General features: G+C 51.9%; 1 protein-coding gene across 2 annotated transcripts; it reads left to right on the top strand.

Annotated features, from left to right (window-relative positions):
• Positions 1 to 706: 706 nt before the first annotated feature.
• Positions 707 to 16,235, top strand: NOP53 (NOP53 ribosome biogenesis factor). 2 transcript variants are annotated; one of them, XM_056845979.1, is made up of 13 exons: positions 707 to 931; positions 1,962 to 2,026; positions 2,816 to 2,900; positions 3,596 to 3,804; positions 6,822 to 6,892; positions 6,997 to 7,092; positions 7,372 to 7,476; positions 8,283 to 8,483; positions 10,179 to 10,354; positions 10,509 to 10,575; positions 13,697 to 13,773; positions 14,721 to 14,777; positions 16,182 to 16,235. In XM_056845979.1, the coding sequence occupies exons 1-13, from the start codon at positions 723 to 725 to the stop codon at positions 16,186 to 16,188; spliced, it is 1,425 nt and encodes a 474-aa protein (XP_056701957.1). In that variant the 5' UTR covers positions 707 to 722; the 3' UTR covers positions 16,189 to 16,235. The 2 variants fall into 2 exon arrangements, with proteins under 2 accessions (XP_056701957.1, XP_056701958.1); XM_056845980.1 differs by lacking the exon at positions 16,182 to 16,235 and having other exon boundaries at positions 14,721 to 14,781.
• Positions 16,236 to 16,738: the final 503 nt, after the last annotated feature.

The raw sequence follows: 16,738 nt of genomic DNA, 5'->3' as shown, positions 1-16,738 counted from the left end.
AGCCAGGTGACCTTAGACAAGTCTCTCTCTTTCAGTGTGGTCTACCCCGCAGGATTGTTATGGGGCTTAAACTCTAGGGGAGTGGGAGAACTGCGTATGTCACTTTGACCCCTTCTTGAGATAAAAATGTATGGTAAATAATGCTCCCCCCCCCCCGGTAAACCCAAAGGAGGTCAAACCCGCAGGTAGCCTTGATTGGCATGAGCTTAAAATGCTCTTCCACGCTGGATAGAGTTGCCAACTTCCAGGTGGCACCTGGCGATCTCCCTCTATTGCAATTGATCTCCAGACGACCAAGATCAGCTCTGCTGGAGAAAGGGCCAGCTTTGGAGGGTGTCCTCTGTGGCATTGTACCCTGCTGAGGTCCCTCCCCTCCCCAAATCCCGCCCTCCCCAGGCTGCACTCCAAAAACCTCCAGGTATTTCCCAACCCAGAGGTGGCCACCCCAACTGGGGACCAAGATTGTTTTGCCATAAAGAGGCTGAGGGTAGAGCGACACCATACGGAACTCCAAGCACGTGCCGTCCTAGTCTCCGCTCTCTTTGCTTCCTGACGACGACAGATGGCGCTCCAGCATAAAAAAAAGCAGCTCCGAACCGGAAGCGCACCCTCTAGCCTCGCTTGCCCCTTCTCAAAATGGCGGGCGCGGGCGGAAGTGGCTGTCCCGGCTTCCTGTTCGGGGCGTGGGCGCAGCGCTTCCTTTCTGCCCCTCGTGTCCCAAGATGGCGGGGGCTCCTGAGGCGGCCTCGGGCTTCCTGGGCTTCGGGCCCGGCTCCCGCGACCCGGCCCGGCCCCCCTCGCGGCGGGCGGGCGGGAAGGGCGCCCGGAACCGCAAGAAGGGCTGGAAGCGCTGGCGGGGGCCGGAGGCTCAGCTGGGCAGGGAGCTCGGAGAATGGCTGCACGAGAAGGCGGCCGAGATGCGGCAGCTGGGGTCAGCGGTGGGCGCTGCAGAGGGGAGCCTCGCACGGGTGGGCCTGGCAGGGCCGGGAAAGGCCTCCTCGGCCTGGCAGGGTGCAGTAGTGGCTACAGCGGCTTGGGGGCGGGGCCCTGGCTCCGTGGCAGAGCCTCTGCTGGGCAGGCAGGACGTCCCGGGTTCAGCCCCCCCCCCCCCAGGCCTCTCCAGTTGCAGGATGTGGCAGTGGGTGATGCGACGTAACCTGTCTACTTGGGACCCTGGAAAGCCGCTGCCCGTCTAAGTAGGCAATGCTGACCTTGAGGGCCCAAATGGTAACAGATCAATGGGAAAGTGGCATTGCTTTCAGGCCGGTTGTGAGAAAAGTAGAAGGCAAGACTGGGTTTTTCTCGGGGCTCAGTGACAGAGCCTCTGTTTGGCATTCAGAAGGTCCCAGGTTCAATCCCTGGCATCTCCAGTTTAAAAGGACTAGGTGATGTGAGACCTAAGACCCTGGAGAGCAGCTGCCCGTCTGAGTCCTGACCTTGTGGACTGATGGTCTGATTCAGTATAAGTCAGCCTCATGTGTGTTCAAGATATAACTGTTAACATTATATATAACTATAGCCTTTTTGATAGCCGGCTGTCGTGTATCCGGGGGAAGGGCTTTCCTATGTCTTCCCACTCTCTCAGCTAGAGGCACAGCTCACGAGGAGGGGCTGTGGCTCAGTGGTAGAGCATCTGCTTGGCATGCAGAAGGTCCCAGGTTCAATCCCCGGCATCTCCAGTTAAAAGTTGTAGGTGATGTAAAAGACCTGAATTCCTTGGAGGAAGGGAATGATAAAAATACACTTGAAGGTCCTGGGTTCGATCCCTGGCATGGCCATTTTATGTGTCTTGGGTAGCAAGTACATTTCCATTTGAGGCCCTGGAGAACTTAGATGCTTAGAGTAATAAGGTGGTTTCTCATAGAGAGAGGGGGGAACTTTGTCGCTTGCAGTGTGTAGATGTCTCAAAGGTGATTCTGCCATGGCTGAGAACTGATAGGCTGTCTTTTTTCTCTCTGCAGTGGCCCAGTGTCAGAGAAGCCTGATGAAAGCCTGTTCTTTGTGGACACTGGCAATGAGGAGAAAGGTGAGGACTTCCAGTGGAACAGGAAGTGGGGTCAGAGAGAAGGAATGCTGGATTAGCGGGGCATAAATCAGTTGGTGGCTGCAGTGGATGACCCAGGCTCTGTGTGTATCAGGGTGCCCGTGTGGTCTGTTTTTTTGGTACTGGAGAGCATCGTGGGCATCCTCCTTTGAGGGTATTCTTGTTCTTCCTTAGCTGCTAATTTGAAGGTTAAAGGCAAGTTCTCAGGGTACGTGTGGGCCATGACCGTAATTTCTCTGCAGTCCTCTGGAAAGCCAGCTTGGTGTAGTAGTTAAGAGCGGTGGACTCTAATCTGGAGACCCAGGTTTGATTCCCTGCTGCGCCACTTGAGTGGCAGACTAATCTGGTGAACCAGGTTGGTTTCCTCACTTCTCCACGTTCATGAAACCTGCTGGGCAACCTTGGGCTAGTGACGGTTCTCTCTGAACTCTCAGCCCCACCCACCTCACAAGGTGTCTGTTGTGCGGAGAGGAAGGGAAGGCGATTGTAAGCTGCTTTGAGACTCCTGAAAGGTAGAGAAAATCAGGGTATAAAAACCAACTCTTCTTCTCTTTGGCTATCTGCTGAGTCTGTTCTTCAGTAGCAGAACTAGTCGCTTACAAGGCCTAGTGAGTTAGGGGAGAGGGCAGGTGCCTGAGTTCCTGAATCCTGTGGGAAGAGAGTTGGGGTTAGCATGGGGCACCTGGAAGTTGGTTCTGAACTAATTTCAGCTTCCTTTATTGCTCCTTTCTGTGGGTTGTGGTTTTTTGACCAGTTCTGTATTTGTCCCAGGCCTCAAACAGAACCATGCCAAAGAGAAACGGCTGAAGGTCGACTTGATCCTACAGATAGATTCCAAAGTGCCTGCCCCCAAAGAGTGAGTTGCCCCCATCTTCTTCCATGGCCCCCCGTTGCTTGCTCCTTGTGCCACTTAGAAACATTGAGCTAGAAGGGGAACCCAAGGGTCATCTACTCCAACCCCCTGCACAATGCAGAGAATTCACAGCTACCTCCCCCCCCCACTCCCCTGTGACCCCTGCTATATGCTTGTCACAGGAAGGGAGCTCTTGTGCCAAGGTGCAAACTGGGGGTGGGGAATAATTTTTTCCTACCCAGTAGCTCAACCACACTTTCCCTCGGCTGTTGGTTTGCTAAGCTGCCTTTAGGAAACTTGCATCTAACACCTGGCTAACATTACTTTAAAAAAAGTCCTTCCCTTCTGGCCATATAATTATTGGAAAATTGTCAACTTTTTCCTCTTCTCGAGGTCAAGTTCCTTCAGCCTTTCTTCATGAAATGTGCTTTCTAGACCCTTATAGAGCATTGTGGAATCTTCCTTGAAATACCATGCTCTTCTGTACACAGCCCTCCTTCCCCAAGGTCTCTTTCTTCTGGAAACTGTCTGCGGAATGTAAGATCTTTGTTATGCCTCATGGCTAAAAGGGCAGTCTTTGATTGCCAAGAAGCAGTGGCATGGCAGTAGAAAAAGGGTTTTTTGGGATGCTCTGAATGGAAGGGGAGGTTGATTGAGCCTCTCGGCCTCTGTCACCCTGAGCTTGACTTTCTCTTCAGCATCCTTGCCCACCAAGTCCCCAACAGCAAGAAGATGAAGCGGAAGCAACAGCTGTGGCAGAAGCTGGCGGAGAAGGGGATGGTTCCTCGGAAAGAGAGGCTTCTCCAGGAGAGATTGCGGAAAGCCTCTACGGCAAAAGCCGCCTACATGGAAGCCAGCAGCACCGCTGGTCCCTCCAGGGCATTCTACGACATCTGGTCGGACTCAAGTAAGAGAAAGGAGCGAGGGGGGGAGCTTCTGCATTTCTGTTCTTCGCTCTGGGAAGGAAACTGAGTCTGGGCGGTTTCAGCTAAGCAGACCAGCCTTGAGCTATCACACGTCCTTTTTGCAGAGGGGTGTTTAAAAACCCGGGAAGAAGGCCCTTAGGAATGTTTGAATGCAGAGCATTACTTCACATTCAGTATCTGGTTAATAACCAGGCTGATCAACAGCTGGAACCAAGTTTCACAGGAAGCTGGACCTGTGAAGAACATTTATTTGTGTAGGCCTCCACGTAGGCTGTTTGAAGGGATTCCTAGCCCGTATCCCGGCCTCTTCAGACTTTGCTTTCACAGATTGGCCATCTGTGACAGGGAGGGACACCAGCGCATGGGGACTGAGCCTCAGCCGATGAACCCTTTAAACAAGTCACCTAAGAACCTGCACAGGCAAGCGTTTCTGATGCACCCGGCATCTTGTTATGAGTTGGCCCTGTGAGGGGGCAGGTGTGCCAAGAACCCCTCGTAGTGGTTGTTTTTCTTGGGGCTCTGTTTTGACCTGGGTGGCCCAGGCTAGCCTGATCTCATCAGATCTCAAGCTAAGCAGGGTTGACCTTGGCCAGTATTTGGATGGGAGACCACCAATGAATACCAGGGTCATGACTCAGAGGCAGGCAGTGGAAAACCACCTCTGTTCATCTCTGCCTTGACCTGGATGGCCCAGGCTATTCTGATCTCATCAGATCTTGGAAGCTAAGCAAGGCAAAACCACCTCTGAACATCTCTTGCCTTGAAAACCCCAATAGGGATCGCCAAAAGTCAGATGTGACTTGACGGCAGCAAAAAAAAAAAAAAAAAAAAAAGTTGGGGGTCGCAGACAGTCGAGTTCACATGGGGGTGGGGGGCGCCCATTTTCCCCAGAGCCTTTAGCATAAGATGTGGCCTATTGTTGTTGATTCTGCTGGCAATTTTTGTATGTGTGCTTCTCTCCTTTTGGGGTCCTGCTTTTTGCGCCCTGCAGTCTGAATTGCATGGGTGAGGTTGTTCTGCAATCCCTGCCATCTGATTTGCGCTGTGCAGGCCCAGTTTTGTTTCTGGGTGAAGACATTAATTTGTGAGCTTCCTCCTATTTTTAAACACATCTCACTGCCCCCCCCTTTATGAGACCTCAGTGAGACAGAAGAAAGTTTTATGCACAGGTGATGCACAGAAATTAGGAGATATTAGGTGGATGTTAAGTCTGGCCTCCATGATAAAGCACCAAGTTCAAATTTATTTGTAGTCAAAGACCAGCAACAGTTGATATAGTACCAGCGATGTTAAAACTATTGGCTGCCACCATTACAATAACGCAATACATCTCTAATCCAAGGTGATAAATCGCTAATCTAAATGATGAAGCACCATTAAATACCTGCCTGAATGGGCTGATCTGGAGTATTGTGTTAGGCAGGAGCCTCTTAGATGGCTATTCCTTGTACGAAGGCTATTCCTGGAAGACTTTTAGTTTCTTCTATCTTCACCAGCCCCTCCCCCAACACAGACAATCCATTAGAAGTTGCATGCTTTCTCCCCTTGCCCCATTAGGGTGGGGCATTGAAAACCACCAGGGCCCCTTTGATGTTAGGGCCTGCTGGCAAATCTTTTCAGCAGCAGTACCAGCTTTGTCCAGGTGAAGGCAGCACTGATCCAACAACAGGCCCAAAGGATTCTTTGACAAGCCTGAGAGATGTTTATGAATGGGACACTGGTGCTTGTAACCCTGACCATGCTCCCTCATACCCAGGTGGTGCAGATGTGTGAGGGTTTCCAGCAGCAACAAGGAGTAATGCTTGAGAGCAGCAATATCCTAGATTCTCTTGCCAGCTGCAGCAGGGCTTTGCTGGGCCATCTCTGGGGCTATGAAGGGGGTGGAAAGTCTCTGCCAGGCTGTCAGAAGAGCTCCTGAAGTAGGCATGCCCCACTGCACATGGTGGTCTTGTGGGCATTGTGCCTCAAGGGGAATCTCTCCTGTATCTGCCCCATAATAGGTGACTGCCCGCTGAGCTTGCCTGGCACTTCTGCCTCCAGACATGGAGAGCAGTGGATGATGTTTTGCATCACGATCAGGCAGTGCTGATTCCTCACCTCTCTCCTAAAAGAAAAGCCGAAGCCCTTTTCACCTTTCTATTGACCCTCGCCTGCCTTTCTTTCTCTTCTCCTCCTCCTCCCCTCCCCATTTGCCCTGTTTATCCTTCCTGGCTGCCTCTGCCACCCCCCCCCAACACACACCTGCTGGGGGTCGAGGGTTCAGGGCTAATCTTAGTGCCTTAGAGTACAAAATGACCTCCTTCAAAGATACCATCCGGTTTCCATGGGTGGCAGGAACGTGACCACCCGCCCACACACTCTAGCCTGCAACGACTGTTGGAACGTGGCCAGAATGAGGGGCAGAGGGACCTCTGCTGGTTTGGAGGGGACCAGGGATGCTGCACCTGGTGGAAAAAAAGCCAGATCTTCTCGCCTCTCTCCTCATCGTGTGTTCTTCTCACCAAAACAGCGCTGTAGTACCAAAATTTAGACTGGGTCCCATGGGAACTTGGCAGTTGCTTAAGAAGGATTAGCCATACCCTCAGTCAAGGTGCTTGGAGTGCTGATGAGATGAATTTCCTCCGCTCCTGCCTTTTCAGGACACGCATATGGGTCAGTTGAGGATTCTAATCCTATGTTGGTGTGTTGGGAGAGGTAGAAAAGGAAATGGTTCCAGATTAACCTGGGTGGTGGTGGTAACAGGATGACCAGGAAGCAAGAATTCTGATTTTCAGCCTCATTTCTAATTTGATTATATTTAGGGTTTACAGCCTGCCCAACTCCCTCCCCCCAACACCCCCTCCCAAGTACTCAGGCAAATGGCAGTATGATGTGCGTCATCACCTTCTCTGGTCCTGGCTGCCAAAAGCCAGTTGGGTTTGTAAATTTTATTGTTAAGTCTGCAGTCTTATAACACTGAGAAATGGTGGTATTTTTTTCTTTTCTCTTTGTCCACTAGACCCACTGGATCAAGCCCTAGCTGGGAAGGACACATGGTTCCTGGAGCAGACCAAAAAGCAGCCAGTGAAAGTAAGCAGGGGACCAGTTTCTGAGCAGCAGCAAGGTGGGGCTTGGCTGAGGGAGGATGGTCGGGGGCCTCGGAGTCCACTCACTCCCCTCGTTCCCTCCTGTAGCGTCCAGGCAGGCTCCTGAAGACTCCTTCACAGCTGCCGGCCGTGGAGGTTATCGCCCCAGGGGGGTCTTACAATCCCAGCTTCCAGGCTCACCAGGTATTTTGGAAGGAGAGACAGGTTGGCTAGGAGGGTTCCAGGTTTCCAGTGGGGCTGGGCAGCAGTGGTTCATTTCCAGGGGGAGAAAAGAGTGTATATTGCAGGGGGTGATGAGGGAGCATGTTCCATTTTGTTAAAAACCCCAAGCAGGTATGTTAGCTCATTTTTGGCTGTGGACAGGAGTTCCTTTGATCAAGGAAACGGGCACAGGCGAAGCCAGGATCACGGCCCTTGTTCTGACTCTTGGTCTTTTTATGCTATTCTCTTGCCCCGTTGCAGGCTCTGCTCCTCCAGGCCCATGAAGTGGAGTTGCGGAGACAGAAGGCCGAGGAGAAACTGGCTCGCCAGCTCCGCTTCCCCACAGCAGATGAGGTCCCCACCCAGGTGAGTGTTTCCCCTCCAGGGGAGAAGGCCACACAGCATTTGCAAAGATGGGGTGGTAAGCAGGACAGAGGCGGACCGTGACAGCTGCTTCTATGGGGGTGCCGGCGGTGGCCCTCTCCCGTGGCAAGCGAGGAGGTTCAGCCATTCCCTTGAGTGCCACTCTCCTTGGCGCTTGGCCTGGAGATATGGTATATTTCCTAATAAGACTGAGTGGTTCAACGCTGTATCGGCTTAAGGGGATGTGCCGGCCCGTGAGAAGCTGTGAATAATCCTGCCTAGAGGTGCTAGGTCCTGGCAGCAGCTTCCAACATGCAGGGGGGCGCCCCATGTCCTGCCCAGGGATGGAGATGGCAAGCAGTCCAGGAAGGAGGGGCCTGGAAGGGTCGTACGAGGCCTGCTGTGTCAGACTTTGGACCGAGACGTTATGCTCTCCCTGTGCTGTTGGCAGCTCTGCAGTTTGGTGCTGCAGGCCCAGCAGGGATTGTGCTTGCCAGCCAGGTTGTGAGAAGTCCCACCTGGTCTGTATGTAGACTCTGTGAAAAGCTCCATCCAGCTGTGGACTGTGCACACTGATGTATTGCTTCCTGGCTGAAGGCCGGTGTTCAAAATCACATGGGTTGGGTAGCACCAGGATGCACCCTGTATTACTTCCAGCACCACCCAAGGAAGTTGAGCACACCCTGAGGGAACTGTGGGCGCTCTCTGCCAAGTGTACAGGCCAGGCTCCTCGGGTGTGTGCGTGTGTTCACACAGGAATGCCTACTTCTTTCCCTGTTCCCGACATTCACTCCTTTGTGTGTTTCTAGGAGATGGTCTTCCAGGAACAGTGTGAGGGACTTCTGGAAGAGGGGGACTCTGGTGGCGAGGAAGAGCAAGGAGGCTCCTCAAAGCTGGTGGAGGCAGAGTGTCTGGCAGACTCTGTTCCAGCTCCACCTTTGCCCCTCACAGCCACGGGGGAGAAGAAGACGGAGAGGCAGCGGAAGAAGGAAAAGGAGGCCAAGCGGCTGGTGAGTTTGTCCCATGGTCTCTCATGGGCAGCTTCTGTATTCCTCTGCCCTGTCTCTTTTGTTTTAATGATGAGTGTCCTGTCTGTTCATCCCAGGACAGGCATGCCCATGTCTTCTCTTGTTGGGAGAGGGTTTTTGTTCAGACCAATCCCTCTCTCTGAACAAGCATTTTGGGAACATTTCCTTTGATTTTTTTCCTCCTTGAAACGTGCACTAGAGGAGTTTACATAATGTAACATTCCACTTTTCGTCCTTGACCGTCTGCTTCCAGAGTTGTGGGCCAGTACAAACCACAGCTAAGACCGGAGGTTGTTTTTTCTTCCCTCACCAGTAGTCAAAATATCCCTTCTAAAGAACAAAGAGGTACCACCCCTCAGTGCATGGAAACAACATCCTTACAATTCTGGAAAATTATTCATCTCAAGTTCCAAAGAGTTGACACAGGGAATCATGCATACCTCAATCCTGGCAGCACCATGACCATTGCCCCACAGATGAAGGGGCTGGCAGCCCCTCCTCTGTGAGCACCTGTGAAATGCAGCCATGAAGGATGCTCACGGTAGGGCAGGACTGGCTTCCACACAGCTGCACCCTTGATCCATTTTGTCCTGCATTAACACATACACACACACACACACACACCCTTATTCCAGGGGAGTGCAGAAGATGTGCAGCGTGCACCACTCTGAGCACTGAATTGAGGTTCCTGGTTCTCTCTGCTTTCTTATTTATAAAAAGAACGAGTTTCTAAGCCTCTTGCATGCCTGCTGTGGCTCAGTGGTAGAGCATCTGCTTTGCAGGCAGGAGGTCCCAGGTTCAATCCCCAGCATCTCCGGTTCAAAAGGACATGCAGTAGGTGATGTGAAAGACCTCTGCCTGAGATGCTGGAGAGCTGCTGCCAATCTGAGAAGACAATACTGACCTTGATGGTCTGATTCATTATAAAGCAATTGCGTGTGTGTTTAGGCTGGTAGTTTCTCTTGAAATCTCAGTGACCAGAGAGGTGGTTGAGCGAAATCCCCAGTGGTTGGAGGACGGGGCTTTCATTGCTCTGCATTGCTTCTTCCACAACTGGAATAAATTATGCAAACCGCAAGAACATGCAGATGTCCTGAATTAGCATAACTTCTACTTGTATAATTGGGTCCCCCACTTTTGTGGGGGATTTTCATTTCCGTTGCACAGAATCTGAATAAAGAAAATTAGCCCAGGGAAAGAGACACTTGCCTAACACATGCGTAGGCGTGCCTTTTGCGAGTCTGTGCACACGTATCCGTGGCTCGTGCGTGTTCCACTTAGGCACCTCAGCCCCGGCACGCAACCCTGCCCTGGCACAGCTCTCGAGCTGCCCTTGAGAAGCAGCCGTGGTGGTTGGGGCTGCCTCCTGGGCCGCCAGCCAAAGCAAGCTTGGTGATCTCTCCCCCCCCCCTCCCCACGCTGCTGTAGCTCGTGAACACGCAGCCATCTGGCTGAGCCGGGCGCCAGCCATCTGCTCCCTGCATGAGCAATGCAGAAGTGGGGGGAAGGCCAGCTCCCAGACCACCTCTCCAATGAGAGATTCAGCAATCTCATCCTGGTGGGAGAGGGGAAGGGGGCTTGCCCTGACCTGCAGTGGGTGCAGCAGCTGGTGTGGGGAGATGGTAACCCGGGAAAGGAAGGAAGCTGTTCTCCATCTCACTTTTCTTCTGCATGCAGAAAACCCGGGAGCTGAGCGAGAAGGCAGTGCGGCTTCGGCGCCAGGAGGTCTTCCGGCTGCACTCGATCCGGCTGCAGGTGAAGCGCTGGGAGGCGGAGCTGCTGCGGCGGAAACAAGCCCGTGAGGCCCGGAGAAAGGCTGAAGCCGACAAGCCCAAGCGGTTGGGCAGACTTAAGTAAGAGCCCTTTGGGAACGGGGCGGGACCTGGGCTGGCAGGAGGAGGAGCTTAGCTAGGACACACCCGGAGGCATATGCTTTACCCCAAGGGGGGGTCAGGTGTGCATGTGGTGTGTTCCTAAATGCTCCCCCCGGTCCATCCTTTGCTGCAGGTATGAAGACCCAGATCTGGATTTGCAGCTGAGCGCTGAACTGGCGGAGTCTTTGAGGACGCTGAAGGTGAGTGGGTGCCCCTCTCCTGGGCTTTGGGTTGTAGGAGGCTGTGCTAAGACAGGGCTGTGGTCTCTCTCTCCCCCCCCCTGCAACCCACTATGGGTTGTCGAGGTCCTTCGGATCCTGGATCCTGCCACTGTTCCTTTATTTCCCTCTCTCCAGCTGCCTCTGTGCTGCTTTTTGGAGCTGGCTTGCTGTTGGTGGCAGTTCTTCTTTTTGAAAGGCAAGAGTGTACTTTAGTCCTCTCTGCTCTTCTGGGGCGGGGTGGACCTACGTGGCTCAGGCCTGCTGCCCTTTCTAGAGGCTCCGAAGAGTCTCCTCCCAGGAGAGGAGGCCTGGTGGTGGCTGGAGTGGGAGGTGTCAGTGTGGGGGCCTCAATAGGTGGCAGGAAAGACCACCCAGCAGCCAGTGGGAGCCGGCTGGGAGGGGAGGGTGACAGTCGCTCTTGAGCCCTTCAAGGTAGCCAATGATGAGACCCATCCTTGCGCTCGGAGCATTTACAGCAGCGTCTGCTGGGAATGTGAAGGTCACCTGGGGACTCCCTGGGCCCACCGAGTAGGCACGGTCTGGGGAGCTGAGGCGCCTGGCCAGAAATCCCTCCTCCCCATGGCTTGACAAGTCCCTTTTTCTGCTACCGGGCTGCTGTGGGACTCCAGAAATTCCCAGGAGATTATTGGATGTGGGGGAATGTCTTGGTGTGGTCTCCTCATTGGTGTTTATCACGAGCGCTTCACAGTCGCACGAATGCCTTCTGCGTTGCTGTGTTGCTTCTGAATGTGGGCTCCCCAGCCAGTGTTGACTTCCCACTTCCTGTCGCTGCAGCGTGGGGGGGGGCATCATTATCCCCCACCCAGGAAGCTCTTCAAACCCCAGAGCTATCAAGCTGCTTGCAGAAGTGCTGTCCAGCTTGGCATTCAGCCAGATGTCAGAAAAATCTGCCAGCTGTTTGCATTGATCATTATCCCTCCATTGTTTTTAGAGGTTTATTGTCTCAACGGCTACTGGGGCCGGCAGCTCCCAAAATTCTTGCTCTGCTTGTGTACTGACCATTTATGGTTATGCGTCTACGGCTGTCATCTTCAGTGGCTACATCCTGCGGCAGAGCGTTCTAGAGGTCTTTGTAGGGCAGTTTTTAAAAATTCTGCATTTACTACCTCCTAATGTCGGGGGTGGGGGCTGACCTAGATGGCCCAGGCTAGAATGATCTCATCAGCTCTTCGAAGCTAAGCTTGGTCGGCCGTGGTTAGTACTGGGATAAGAGACCACCGAGGAAGTCCAGGGTTGCTGTGCAAAGGCAGGCAATGGCAAACCACCTCTGTTTGGCTCTGCCCTGGATGGCCCAGGCTAGCCCCATCTCTTCAGATCTAGGAAGCTACACAGGGTCAGCCCTGATCAGTATTTGGATGGGAGGCCACCAAGGAAGTCCAGGGTTGCTATGCAGAGGCAGGCAATGGCAAACCACCTCTGTCAATCTCTTGCCTTGAAAACCTTATGGGGTTACCATAAGTTGGCTGCAGCTTGACGGCACTTTACACACACACAATATCCAGTGGAAACTCACAGAGTAGGACAATGTTCCTCCAGTGAGGGTCCATCCTGTCTTCCTGGCCCTGTGTCCCTCTGCCTTCAACATCCCGCTTCCTGATTTCTTTCCCAGCCTGCCACAGTGCTGAAGAGCCGAATTCCCCGCCCTGGTTCTGAAGCTGGCGGGTCAGCCCAACACGGCACCGGGTCTGATGCCAACCTGTGAGCTTTGCTGCTAAGCAAGCTCTGAAGCTGGGCCTTTCCCACTGCATCTCTCCCCCCTTTCCCACCTCGCCCCCACAACCCCTCCTACCCAGAAATCTGTGCCAGCTGCTCCTGCCAGGGAGCGCAATAAGGAAAAGGCACCTAAGAAGTGTACGTGAGGAGCTGATGTTGTGTGAAAAGTTGCTGGCACCTGGCGCCTCTGAGTGCTAAGCGGGGGGTGGGCTCAATGAGTGCTCTCGGCTTCCCCCCACGGTTACTGCTAGGATTGTTGGTGGGAATTTAAAAAAAGTAAGTGATGCCACTGATCCGTGGCGACACCCCCAAAAAGCCACGTCCTATCTGTTAAGACTAACTAAAGCAGGGGTCTCAAACTCAATTGTTATGAGGGCCGGATATGACATAAATGCTGCCGGCCCGGGCCATGCCTCGCCAGCCCAGATCAAGAGTGTGTGTGTGGCTGGCTCGTGGGCCGGATAAGAGCTCTCAAGGGGACGTATCCGGCCTGCAGGACTTACGTTTGACACCCCTGAGCGAAAGTAACACAACATGGGGTGAAAACGCATGGTCGTTTTAGCCTCCTTTATTCCCTGTTTCAGCCAAGATTCAGCCAGGATTGAACGCACGCTCGGCGAAACGCATGCGCTCGATCCTGGCTGAAACAGGGAACAAAGGAGGCTAAAGCGACCATGTATTTTCACCCCATGTTGTGCAAACTCTTGAGATCTCCAGAACTCTTCATCTGGTCAGATTTGATTGGGACGGGGGGCGGGATTTAAGGCCCTTTTTTCACTCTCCCCGCCTCCCCTTTATTTTTAATTAATTGTTTTTAATTAAGCTCTGGGGAACTTGAAAGCTTTGCCCACTGCGTTGTAGGGGTTTGGTTGGTCTTAGTTAAAGGTATTACAACGCTTTTTAAAAATTTGCAAAGAATCAAGTTTCTGTGTGCAGTGTGGGGGGGGATACTGATTATTAATTACCCTACCTTTCTCCCCAGTGGGGAGTCAAGGAAGCTTACATCAGTCTCCTCTCCTCCATTTTATCCTAACAAAAACAGGCAGAGAGGGTGTGACTGGCCCAAGGTCACCCAGCAATCTTCCATGGCATAAGTGGGGATTGAAACCTGGGCTGCCCAGATCCTAATCTAACAGTCTAACTACTACACCACACTGGCTGTCATTGGTTCTCCCCCCCCCCCCCCCATTTTTCTGCAACTGCTCCTGGAATACCAACTATGTCTCCAGGGTGTGGCTGGCTTGTTGCACCAAATACATTCTATGGTATCTTGAAAGATGGTTAACAAACATCTGAGTCTCCAGAGTCAGCTGATCTCTTATATATGTCAGACTGCTCACATAATTAATTTCTCTTTCCTTCCCAGCCTGAAGGGAACATCCTGAAAGATCGTTTCAAGAGCCTACAGAAACGCAACCTCATAGAACCCAGGGAGCGGGCAAAGTGAGTGGAGAGGGTTCACCAAATTCTCGAGGGTAGCAATGCAATCCTCATGCACACCCCAGTTGAAATTGGAATCATGCTGTACCATTGTGCAAAGAGTCTGCCCACTGTGTCTCTGTGTGAGTCACCAATCAGGCCTCGCTAGGTGATACAGATACTGCCCTAAGCCCGGCCTTTGGGCTGGGGAGGGCGTGGTAGAAACATAATAAATATATAAACGAACAGCCCACTCGTGAGGGCTGGTAGTTTTTGCTGTGTCTTTGTATTGGGTGCATGATTAGCCTAGATGAGAAAGATGGCAAAAATGGCCACATTCCAACAGAGGCTGATTGGAAGGAGACAAGACCAGCACATTGGCTCACTCAGAAGCAGCAGGTAGCCTCTGAGTAAGTAATTTAGGCTTGTGGGAGACCCCTTAATCGTTTTCTGACTACACATAGTTCAGTACTACTCAAATGTATATGTGTGTGGGGGAGTTCCCTAAAACCGTGGCAAGGTGTCCCTAGAAGAAGTAATGTAAACAGGAGCAGGTTCGCTTACAGGTCTCTGTGTGAGAGGCAGGGCAGCTGGAAAACTCTGGAAGTGCCCAAGTGACCCACATATGTGAATGAGAAGATCAGACATCACAGAGAACCTGCAAACTCATTTCATAGCTCAAGTGTGATTTTAAAAAAGTGGAGTCGGTTCACACACCAGACACTGAGTCGGAAAGTATATAGACAGAGAATCAGATCCTGGGAATTCCTGAGAACCTCTCAGTCTCCATGACTGAGAACATTTTTTTTGTGAGACAGGGTGGGATTTGGAGTGGAAATGACTCTCCTGCCATTGATGGCTGCCCCTTCGTTGAGCTGCTCTCTATTGTGGGTGGTGTGTTTGTCATTGTTCTCTTGGGGAGGGACGTGGGTTGGCTGGCTGAATCCCTGAACCTTTTTTTTCCCTACTAGGTTCAAGAGGAAATACCGTGTGAAATATGTTGAAAAACGGGCCTTCCGGGAGATCACGTAAGTGGGACTCCTGCTTCACCCTATAGCGACGTTGGTGTGCGGTTGTCTGTTCTGCCCCCTCCCCCCAGATAAGCGGCTTCTCTGATCCGGTTACAGGTGTAGCCGGCCACAATGCTATGGATCAGGGGCTCACAGACTGCTTGATAGGCAGTACTTGGCTGCTTACCGAAACTTGATTTTGTTACCAGTTCTCCTGCTTTTCACATGTCTTTTCTCAGGGTTTATGTAGTGTTGGTTTTTTTTAAAGCATACTTGGCCATGATATTGGAAATGTGTATTAAGATGGCTGGTGTCAGAAGCCTAGACATACCCTTGGGGCAGAGGGAAGAGGTAGAGTGGGCTGTCTTTGGACTGCAGGTGATGGGGGTTACCATTGGCAATTCTCCCCATGTTATTAAAAACAATCCTTGCCAATAGAAACTAGCACATCATGCCTAGCCCCTTTTTGGTGGGGCATATTTAATACAGGAAGCAATTATAAGTGGTATCCCCCCTTTTAAGCAGCACAATCATTCTACCACCTTTCTTCTTGCTTGTGTCAATTCTGCCTGAAACTTGGGTCAGACTTCTTCAGATAGCAGGTTCTCTCTCCCCCCCCCCCAGTGCCTGTCTCTTAAGGCAGCAAAACAGCCACTTGCAAGGAGGGATCTTCTGATTGCTTGGGGATTCCGCAGGTATGCGGCAGAACTAGCCCAATAAAACTAGAGTAGGTGGCGGGATAAAACTCAGTTTCCTGCTCTCTCTTTAGTCCAGGGCTACTGTGTTTTAGGGCAGCTGACAGCCAGGCCGACTCTGTCTTGCCTGTGCTCTTCCCACTGGACAGCTGCTTCTCTCCCCACCCCTCCAGGAATGACTTGCAGCTGTGAACCCATGTTTGAGATTGCCTTATTGCTAGGGTTGACAGCCTCCAGGTGGTAGCTGAAGATGCTGTGGCTCAGTGGTAGAGCATCTGCTCGGCATGCAGAAGGTCCCAGGTTCAATCCCCGGCATCTCCAGTTAAAGGGACCAGGCAAGTAGGTGATGTGAAAGACCCCTGCCTGAGACCTTGGAGAGCCGCTGCCGGTCTGAGTAGACAATACTGACTTTGATGGACCGAGGGTCTGATTCATTAGAAGGCAGCTTCATGTTTTTCATTTCCCACTATTACATCTGATCTTCAGATGACAGAGATCAGTTCCCCTGGAGAAAATGGCTGCTTTGCAAAGTGGACTCTATGGCATTATACCCCATTGAAGTCCCTCCCCAAACCCCACCCTTCTCACTCTACCCCTAAAAACTCCAGGTAATTCCCAACCTGGAACTGGGAACCTTAATTATTGCATCCATTCCAGATTCCTTTGATCTTGACTCACGTACCCACATTCACAACTGTTTTCTCTCTCTTCTCCCCCACCCCCACAGGTTATAGAACATGGATCACACCACAGCATTCTGGGAACTCCTCTAGTCTTCTGTGTTTCATTTTAAAAAAACAAACCATAAGCCAAACCTCATCTGTGTCTTTTTCTTTCCTTTGATGCAGTCTGCCTATAACGTAACGCAGTTGCCACCGTCTGTGAGCTAAAAAGTGCATTGTGTGCTATTTTAAGTCCAACCTTCTGGGCCAAGGCTATGGCCATTTATGCATGGCTGTTTCCTTACCGTCACCCCACTGAATACTTTGGGGCTTTGATTATGCTTGCATTTTCCAACCATCAGAGGTCGCTTTGCTCTACCCGCACATTGAGGCCGCGTTTTCTGGATTTGAGTTTAGCCAGCATCCCAAAAACATGGGTGAAACGTGCAGGGAGAGCAAGGCAATTTCTGATGGTTGGAAAATGCAAGCATAAGCAAAGCCCCAAAGTAGTCTGCAGGGTGACCGCGAGGAAACAGGCATGAATAAATGGCCGATGTCTCTTTTGCTTCTTAATGCACACTCAGATGCATTTGAGGATCAGCGATTTTTATTAACAACTTAG

This window comes from Euleptes europaea, chromosome 3, assembly GCF_029931775.1.
Source record: "Euleptes europaea isolate rEulEur1 chromosome 3, rEulEur1.hap1, whole genome shotgun sequence".
Taxonomy (NCBI): Eukaryota; Metazoa; Chordata; class Lepidosauria; order Squamata; family Sphaerodactylidae; genus Euleptes; species Euleptes europaea.
The sequence above is the reverse complement of the archived record's forward strand: the minus strand, read 5'-3'. Positions and strand labels throughout refer to the sequence as shown.